Source organism: Microcaecilia unicolor, chromosome 2, assembly GCF_901765095.1.
Source record: "Microcaecilia unicolor chromosome 2, aMicUni1.1, whole genome shotgun sequence".
Taxonomy (NCBI): Eukaryota; Metazoa; Chordata; class Amphibia; order Gymnophiona; family Siphonopidae; genus Microcaecilia; species Microcaecilia unicolor.
Window position 1 is genome coordinate 25,130,260 of NC_044032.1, and position 10,431 is coordinate 25,140,690.

The 10,431-nt window shown below is 48.7% G+C and overlaps 1 protein-coding gene across 1 annotated transcript in view; it reads left to right on the forward strand.

Moving 5' to 3' along the window:
* ARID3C (AT-rich interaction domain 3C) overlaps positions 1 to 3,159 on the forward strand; it is a 509,889-nt gene extending 506,730 nt beyond the window's left edge. Inside the window, exon 8 of the mRNA XM_030192839.1 lies at positions 2,996 to 3,159. Within this exon, the coding sequence (XP_030048699.1) occupies positions 2,996 to 3,159 (164 nt within the window). The remainder of the gene's footprint in view (positions 1 to 2,995) is intronic.
* Positions 3,160 to 10,431: the final 7,272 nt, after the last annotated feature.

A 10,431-nucleotide genomic window follows, 5' to 3' on the forward strand; every position in this document is an offset into this window, starting at 1 on the left:
GGGATAAGCATAAAGGAATCCTGTTCGGAAAGAAGGGATCCTCAGGAGCTTAGCGGAGATTGGATGGCAGAGGCGGGGCTGGTGGTTGGGAGGTGGGGTTACTGCTAGGCAGACTTATACGGTCTGTGCCCTGAAAAAGACAGATACAAATCAAGGGGCTGGTGGTTGGGAGGCGGGGCTAGTGCTGGGCAGACTTATACGGTCTGTGCCAGAGCCGGTGGTGGGAGGCGAGGCTGGTGGTTGGGAGGCGGGGACAGTGCTGGACAGACTTATACGGTCTGTGCCCTAAAAATGACAGATACAAATCAAGGTAAGGTATACACAAAAAGTAGCACATATGAGTTATCTTGTTGGGCAGACTGGATGGACCGTGCAGGTCTTTTTCTGCCATCATCTACTATGTTACTATTACCGTTTCATCTCCATAGCTGGTTGGTTTTCTAGCTAGTCAGTTAACTCCCCTTTCAGGAACTTCTCATGGCCACCGGTTTTAATCTTTTATCTTGACATCATCAATTATCGGGCAGCCTGGTGATGTCACAAGCGGTAGGCCCAATTCCCGAGTGTCATAAACCACCAGTAATGAACAGCTCCCGGAAAGGCACAGATGTGATTTTTAACTGCAAAACAGAACCTTGCACCACAGAGCATACTCAATGTTTTTAAAAAGTGAATTTCAGCATTGTATCAACACCTTAAATTATCATTTCAACCTAGCGGATTGAAAGTCAGCTGGAGTCAGACCGTAATAGGGGCAGGATAACAGGCAGTGCAGATGCCTTATTGGTCAGAATCACAGTGCACTTCCCATGGCTGATGATAATTGATTCTGCCCTCGGGTGAAGGTCATCACTTTTAAAATACAAATGATTTTCTTGGTCCTCATGTTGCATAACCAGCTACCATCTCACTCCTGCTGTGTCTTCTCAGCCAGGCGCCCAGCAAACACCGTGAATAAGTAGTCTAATAAACGTGTTGGGGAAAATATTAATTCTGAACCCTAAAAATTGTGGGCACTACAGCTGTACCTTTCAGGGGGTCCTAAAAGCGTTTTGAGAGCACCCAGTATCACTGTTCCCTCTAAGCTGAGCGGAATTCCTCCACCCTCAGTCCTGCCAGTGGTTCTGCTGTTTCACTATCACATTTTCAATACTGAGGGACGGACAAACCTGCCTGTCCCTAACAATTGAAAACGCAATATTGAAGCACCCAACCCCTACTGGTAGCAATGCAGTTGAAGGCAGTGGCATAGCTAGGTGGGGCCACAGGGGCCTGGGCCCCCTCAAATTTCCTGTAGGCCCTTGGTTTTGCTGGCAGGGGTCCCCAGCCCCCATCAGCTGAAGCATTGTCCAGCGCCGGTCTCTGGCGCTGCCGCATTGCCTGCACTGCTCTGTCTTCCCCTCACGTCCGGCACACTCCTTTTAGTGAAACTGAGCATGCTCAATTACACTAAAAGGCGCATTCAGGGCATGAGGGCAAGACAGAGTAGAGCAGGCAACGCGGAGGCGCCAGAGACCAGCACTGGACAACGCTTCAGCTGGCGGGGGGGGGGAGTGGCAGGGTGGGGCGGTGGCGAGGCGGCAGACCAAAATGTGCCCCCGCCCCACCTCGGTCAAAGGGTGGTGTTAAGGGCTCAGGACGGTTTTGGGCGCAAGCTCTGGTTTCATTTTTACCGCAGGCCTTTTTCCTGTCCCATTAAAAAAAAAGCCCTTTTTTTGTAGATGTGGTAAAAACTGGTCCGGCGTGTGCCCAATATACGCGCCTACACTACCGCAGGCCACTTTTTACGGCGGCTTAGTAAAAGGGCCCCGTGGAGGGGCATAATCGAATGGGGACGACCATCTCTAAGGGCGCCCATCTCTAAGGACGTCCCGGCAAAGGGGCGGGGAAACCGCTATTATTGAAACAAGATGGACATCCATCTTTCTTTTCTATAATACGGTCGGGGATGCCCAAATCTCAACATTTAGGTCGACCTTAGAGATGGTCCACCTAAATATTGAGATAGTCGTCCCCGGTTTTTGGCAATAATGGAAACCGAGGACGCCCATCTCAAAAATGACCAAATTCAAGCCCTTTGGTCATGGGAGGAGCCAGCTTTCATAGTGCACTGGTCCCCTTGACATGCCAGGACACCAGCCGGGCACCCTAGGGGGCATTGCAGTGGACTTCACAAATTGCTCCCAGGTGCATAGCTCCCTTACCTTGGGTGCTGAGCCCCCCAAACCCCCAAAAAACCTACTCCCCACAACTGTACACCACTACCATAGCCCTAACGGGTGAAGAGGGCACCTACATGTGGGTACAGTGGGTTTCTGGTGGGTTTTGAAGGGCTCACATTTACCACCACAAGTGTAACAGGTGGGGGGGGGTGGGCCTGGGTCTGCCTGCCTGAAGTGCACTGCACCCACTAAAACTGCTCCAGGGACCTGCATACTGCTGTCATGGAGCTGGGTATGACATTTGAGGCTGGCATAGAGGCTGGCAAAAATTTTTTTTTTTTTTTTTTTTAGGGTGGGAGAGGGTTGGTGACCACTGCAGGAGTAAGGGGAGGTCATCCCCGATTCCCTCTGTTGGTCATCTAGTCAGTTTGGGTCCCCTTTTTGAGGCTTGGTCGTGAAAAGAAATGGACCAAGTAAAGTCGACCAAAATGCTCGTCAGGGACGCCCTTCTTTTTTCCATTATTGGCCAAGGACGCCCATCTCTTAAGCACGCCCCAGTCCTGCCTTTGCTACGCTTCCGACACGCCCCCGTGAACTTTGGTCATCCCCGCGACGGACTGCAGTTGAGGACGCCCAAAATCGGCTTTCGATTATGCCGATTTCGGCGACCCTGAGAGAAGGGCGCCCATCTCCCGATTTTGTCGGAAGATGGGCACCCTTCTCTTTAAAAAATGCCCGTGATAGTCAGCAAATCCTCCAGCTGCCACTGTGTTTCGTAGAGAAAGAGGATTCCATTGTACCATAAGTAACATTCTTCTGTCTCTGCCCCACAGGTGTACTTTTTGCACGCAGACCTGTCATCCCTACAGCCGCCAACAGCAGCAACAGCACCAGCGGAAGCACGAGCAGCTCTCAGAGCCGGTCCAGTCCAACAGTAGCACAAAATCAGCCTCCTTCATCGCACGGTCATACTCCCACCACCGCGTCCTCACCATGAGTGCGAAGTCAGTGGTCCAGCTCCTGTCTGTCTCCTGCAAATCCCCCTCCCCCCAAATCCGGGGCAAATGGAAAAAGCAATTTAGCACCATAAAGGAATCTTGTGCTAGAAGAACCCTGAAGGGGAGGAACATTCTTCTTGCGGACTTTTCTTTTTTAAAAAATGAGAAAAAAGAACAGAGAATCTGAAATGGAAAAGAAAGCAGCTCACCAAAAATATTTTACAGTTTCCTGTTCATTTTTAACTCTGTCTGGCTGATTGGATGGAAGTCAGGATATGCAGCCGTGCACTCGGACTGTATGCGACAGGTTTCTGTCTTGGCTTCATCCCGCTGGGACCTGCTGTAACTGGGAAACATATTCCTTTCGGTCTGGTAGAAATCCTACAATTGATTTCAGAGCCTGGAACTTTGGTTTCATCCAGAGCCTAGATGTGGTTTTGTGTGCATTGTTGGAGATTGTATATAGACTCCCGTACTTCCCAGCCGAGAAAACAAGCACAACAGTTAGCCTATCCAGCACGCAAACACAACCCTGCATCTGCAACACCCAAGCATGCCTGAGATCCTACAATCAGTACTTACTCGATCAGAGAATATGTGCAGTCCAGACACACACACACACCTCTTATCTCAAGACCAAAAACATACACTTCTTGTCCCAAGCAACTAACCCTCTTCCATCTGGACCACCAAACCACAGTCAGTGTGCCAGTGTTGCAGTTGTGGCCAAATGGGTAAAAGCTGCCATTGAACAACAGTTAAGACACAAGGCTCTGGCTGTGTTAGGCTTAAATGCTGTCTCCTAGAAGACCTATGCACGGTCTGTGGTTTAAACAGATTTAATTTAATAGCTTGCACTCAGAAGTTTTCATCCACAGTCTTATAATATCGGTATCATATGGGCTTATAAGAGATTGATCCTATTCCCAGGCCATCTCCTCTCCTGTACCTGGCCTGCTTGTCTCCTGCTCCGTGCACAATCCCTTGTGTTCTTCAGGCCCTGAGAGGGTTACAATGCAAGGCTTGTGGTTCCACCTCCTTTTCTACCAGGGCTGCCGAGAGGAGGGGCAGGGGGGGGCAAAATTCCCCAGACCTGGCCTCCAAGGGGGGGCCCGGTGCCGGGTTCTCTCTCTCCCGCTCCCGACGGGCCCCGACAGGAGCAGGCGAGAGAAAACTCAGGCCCCGGGCTCCCCTTCAGCGCTGCTCTTTGCTTGTTTCTACCGCTGTGCCGAGCAGCTGCTTTTCCCCCCTCCAGCGCATGCTTGGTTTTGAAACCAAGCATGCGCGCCGAGAGAAAAAAGCAGGGGCAGGGCAGATATGGAGTGAAGAGCAGTGCTGGATTCTTCCCGCTGGCGGGGTCTCGGGTACCTCAGTTGGGGCAGCAGCGATCCTGGGGGAGGGGGCGGGAACGGTAACGATTCAGGGAGGTGCTGGTAATCAGAGAGGGGGGGCGGCGGCGGCAACGGCCCTGCCCCTGGCCTAGCTCAGTCTCTTGTCGGCCCTGTTTTCTACCACTTCTTTTAGCAAGTCTTTCACTCCGATTTCTTTGGAAGCCAGTGACTTTTGTATCCATGTAATTAATTTTTTCCTCCGGGAAGGTATTCCAGGCATCCGTGTACATCAGTGGTTCTCAACCTTTCTTCTGTCGTGACACACCTGACAGACATTGTTCACCTGTGTGACACACTGAACACTACAATTCACATTTGATCAAAAACTTAACCCCCTCCCCCCCTAATATATCATTTCATTGCTGCTAATAATAATACAAGGGAAACTACAGAAGCACTGGTGGTGATTCTGAGGAGGAGAGGGATTGGTGGAAGTCTGAAACAGTTCCATTTGGGACCTGGTGGCACAAGGACTAATTATGGAGATTTCAAGTACTTGACTTCTAGGTTATCAACTCTCCCCAACCTACATGGTTGTTAACGAAAGCACAATCTGGTGTCAGGTTTTTGGTGACACACCTCCCAGTTCTTGGTGACAGACCAATGTGTCCCGACACACTGGTTGAGAACCACTGGTCTACATGGGTAGTGCTACAGAAATCATGCATTTTGAGAGCAACTTTCAAAGCCATTTAAGCTGGAGAAATACCGATTTACTGGCTGAAAATGCCCCTCCTCTGCCCAGCTTAAAGTCCTCATGTCATGCGGACATAGAAGCGCCCCTGTGGGCCTTTATATGTCAGAAGAGGAAGACAGCATAAGAGCAGCCTTGTAAGCTGGCACTCAATGTTTAATGGCAAATATGCACACGAAGGGAAATTCTGCAAAGGGTACCTAAATTTAACAATATACACTAAGACAGTGGTTCCCAAACCTGGCCCTGGAGGCCCCCCAGCCAGTCATGCAAATCTCTCTCGTGAATAGATATCCTGAAAGCCTGACTGGCTGGGGGGGCCTACAGGCAGGGGCGTAGCCAGACCTCGGCGGGAGGGGGGTCCAGAGCCCGAGGTGGGGGGGGCACTGTTTAGCCGCCTCCCCCCGCCACTGCAAACGCAACCCCCCCCCGCCCCGCCGCCACATCAGGTACCTTGTTTGCTGGCTGGGGTCCCCAATCCCCGCCAGCCGAAGAGTCTTCAGCGCCGGTCGACTCCGGCGCCTTCGTAGTGTGATCATCTGTTTTGGATGCCTTACGTCCTGCACGGGGCTACATGCACGGTGCAGGACGTAAGGCGTCAGAAAGAGGATCACACCACGAAGGCGCCGGAGTCAACAGGCGCTGAAGAAGACTCTTCGGCTGGCGGGGATTGGGGACCCCCTGCCAGCAAACAAGGTACCTGATGCGGCGGCGGGGGATCAAATGTAGAGGGGGCTAGGGCGTAATCTGTGGGGGCCCATGCCCCCGTGGCCCCACGTAGCTACGCCCCTGCCTACAGGACCAGGCTTGGGAACCAGTGCACTAACATGTATAATAGGTGCACATACGTGGTATTTGCATGCCCATGTTCTATAAAATTAGTCACACGGGAGGAGATTCTATATATGGCACTGCTGAAATCAGCGCCAACCAAGTGTATTTTGTAATCGGTGTCTAAAGTTAGGTTTGCTCCTCAAGTCACTTCACTGGCTCCCTGTCCGCTTCCGCATTCAGTTTAAACTTCTCGTACTGACCTTTAAATGCATCCACTCTGCAGCCCCCCCCCATTACCTCTCCACTCTCATCGTTATAAAATCAGGATTTGGACGTCCGTGAAATATGGCCGTCTAAATGTTAGTGCTCAGATGTCCAAAACATGAATAGAACTTCTAAAATAACCACCATATCGTGATGGGATGCTGTTAAGTTGGTGATGCTCCCTCACAACGCACAAGTTCCCTTCCATAGTGTGTATGTACATACATACAACCTCCAGGCATTATTTTAAATTTTAGCGTACAGTTGACGTGGAAAGGCTTGAATCGAAAAGTTGCCAAACTTGTGACTAGATGCAATAAAGCCAGAAAACCTTGTCATATCCATAATCTTCTAGGAGAAGAGATCAATGATCTGGGCTTCCTCCTTCCGAGAGGTACATTACTGTAATGGGTTATTTGAAGGCCGGCAAGACCGCACTTTTCATATTGCACCAAAAAAACCAAGGCAAGGACACTGGGGAGGGGTGGTACACTTTTACCAAAGAGATAAAAGAATAGTAATTTATTTTATCTTGACATCGTATCATATAGAATAGAACTGAGGGGGGCTTTAAAACAATATTTTTGCAAAAGAAAAGGAGAGGAATTGTTTGGGGTTTTTTTTGCAGAGGTAACGTCTGCTTATGGTCTCTCCGGGTTCTTCAGGCGTTATGAAGGATATGAACACAGGATTGTTTTGAGAGGCAGGGCGGGTAGTGAAGCAGTGCTATTTGAGACCCAAATGGAAAAGGAAAGGGCAAGACGGACTGAGGTGCAGATGTAGACAACATGATTGTGACCTTCCTGAGGTCCATCAAGAAGGTATAAGGATACCACACAAGTCTCTGTTTCCTTATTGATGGGGAACTGTGAATGATATCACTAGCTTGGAGAATCGCCAGGGTGAGCTTTGCTCTCCTTCCTTCCCCTCACCCTTCCCCAAGAGTATAGGTGTTAAACACAGGACATTCAAAAAGACATATCTGTATAGTGGCCGCCACTGTACAGATAAGTCCCCCGTCCGTTAATTACAGATAGGGAGCAATTCAATAAGTGGGCACCTATAATGCATCAGGGTGTGCAGATTCCATTACAGAATACCAGTGTAACCTGGCATCACCGCACCTAAAATGTATGCCACCTGATGGAACTCCGACTTTTTTATTATTTTTTTTATTTTTTTGTTACATTTGTACCCCGTGCTTTCCCACTCATGGCAGGCTCAATGCGGCTTACATGGGGCAATGGAGGGTTAAGTGACTTGCCCAGAGTCACAAGGAGCTGCCTGTGCCTGAAGTGGGAATCAAACGCAGTTCCCCAGGACCAAAGTCCACCACCCTAACCACTAGGCCACTCCTCCACTCATTTTTAAAGCATGCTATATAGAATCTAGCCCAATGCCACTTGCGTACACCCTTGCCGAACAGGCATTTAGCTGTTTGGCTGCCACTTCCGTTCATAAGTGCAGACTTGAAAAAGTGACAGGGGTGGAGGAGTGGCCTAATGGTTAGTGCAGCGGGATGCAGACCTGGGGAACCAGGTTCAATTCTCTCTGCAACTTCATGTGACCCTGGGTAAGACTCTTAGCCTTCCACTGCCCCAGGTACAGTATACTTAGATTGTGAGCCCATCTGGGCCAGTGCAAATACCTGAATAGTTATATACGTAAACCGCCTTGATTTGTTCTTCAATAAAAGGCAGTATATCAAAAATGGATAGGCTTAGACCAGTGGCGTAGGAAGGTGGGGTGGTCCACCCCGAGTGCACGCCGCTGGGGGGGGGGTGTCGGCTCCGCTGGTTCCCTGCTCCTTCTGCCCCAGAACAGGTTACCAGTGGAGCTGACGCAGCTCCCAGCGATGTGCACTCGGGGGCGGTCGGCCCTCTCGCCCGCCCCTCGCTTCCTAATACGAGTAAGAATGTGCTCCGGAGAGGGGAGGGTGCGTGCTGAGGGGGGGGGCGCAGCAGCGACCTGCCCCGCCCTCGCTATGGCACTGGCTTAGACTTAGTATCCTGTACACTTATGCACTCGAGTGCGAGTGCCCTGTTTTAGAATTAGGGGGATGGTGCTGCTAAGAACTTGCTCTGACCACTCCAACGCTATCTAGTGCCAGGGTGAAGTGGGGGAGTTTCACTCAGCTGTATGGATAACATCGAGATTCAGCCGCTCTCCATACAGTAGCGCGGTTGTTAAGTTACAACAGAAAAATTGTTTGCCGCGAGCACCTACAGGGGAAATTCTATAAAAGCTGCTCAGATTTGGGTGCTAAAATGTAGAGCGCTCAACATGAATTTGATAACATCTGGGTGTCCAGATTCCGTTATAAACATACATTAGATTCCAGTTAATTGGGACACGTCAGGACTCCCATACTTTGTCCCAGTTAAGCGGCTGCCCCGAATAAAATTTTCAGGGTACAGTAGAAGCACAAGATAAAAGTAAAAATTTGTCGTTTATTTTGGAACACGACCCAGCAAACACAAGCCAGATGATTAAAAAAACAAAAATTGCAAAGCACTGATAAATACCCATTGAAAACAGTATTAATGTTGGAGGTATCGATCGAGCGTACCTTGACGAGCTCTCTTCATTGACTGCAGCTGATCAAAATTGGCACAGGTCTCTAGAGTAGATACAAGACTGCCTTCATCGCCCTTCTGCATGAAATAAAGTTTGAATTCAGAAATAAATCTCCTGGTATCCTGGTGTGTCCCCTCGTTTACACTCGGCAGTCTCATCCTCTTGGGGTTCCTGATTTTCTGATGTCTTCAGATGTTTGGCTGAAATTTGCTCAACAATGTCATCCTCACAACCTTCTTTCTCATTATAGCATTGAGGATTATTATCAATGCTTGAATACTCTTCATAGTTTTCAACACGGTGTGCTTCCATGACATCTTTTTCAGCCACATCTTGTGTATCCGAGTTGGGGTGTTTAAACCCCCCAGTGAGCAAAACAATGCTAAATAGTTCTGATGCTAACATTTTAGCCAGCTATGATTGCTTGTAAAAGATCAGCCTTTGCGCTGACCTCCTTTGCTGTTGAAAGGGAAAGGGGATGGGATTTGATATACCGCCTTTCTGTGGTTACATTCAAAGCAGTTTACATATTATATAAAGGTACACATTTTGTACCAGGGGCAATGGAGGGTTAAGTGACTAGATGATGTGAGTTGATTTTCTTCGATAGTTTCAAGGATGTAATTGACCAGCTTTCTGCGGTATAAGGTCTTCAAATTTTTTATGATTCCCATGTCCATTGGTTGCACCAGAGATGTGGTGTTGGGAGACAGAAATTCCGCCAGGATATTTTTGAAAGAGTCAATGTGTGGGTGTGTTGCACAGTTATCAAGCACTAGCACAATCCTCCTAAACTCCCTTTGTAATTCCATGTCCCAACTCATTAACCAGTTCTTAAAACTCTCCAACGTCATCCATGCATTTTTGTTAGCACGATACAAAACAGGTCAACTTTCCATACTAATCTCTTTAAAGCACAGAGGCTTTGCACTTTTTCCAATAACCAGTATCTTATGTTTATCAGTTCCTGACATGTTGGAACAGCATAGCACTGTGACACAGTCCATCGTTTTCTTTGAACCTGGCAGTGTTTTGTGTTTATAGGTGAAGGAACCATCCGGTGCGGCACGGTAGTATAACCCAGTTTTGTCGGCATTGTAGATGTCATCTGCACAAAATTTACAAACCAGTCATAGACGTTTTGTTGCTTTCCATTGTTCGGCACTTATAGCATCAGTACTTTCTTGAACTTTCGCCCGAATCTACATTTCCACCGTGACAAACAGCCATCTGTTGCTTTAAAATCATTGTGACCGAGTTTTTCTTGCTAACTCCTCCAACTCGCTTCCAACATTGGTCCACTCACACTCACACCTCTTCCAGTTTCAATTGAGAACCATTGATTGAGGGCCTCTTCGACATCTGGATCCTTTACCTTCACTCCCATTTTTGGGAAACTTCCTGTTGTCTCGCATTAATGTCCATTCATTTCTCAGTCTCTTGTTGTTGTACAACAAGTGCTATTGTAGATCTTGCCACTCCAATAATCTCTGCCAGTTGGCACTGACTGATGTTTGGCAGTTGGGTTTTCATTTGCTCAAGCAAGCCAATTTTGTCTGCGAGTGTTAGAT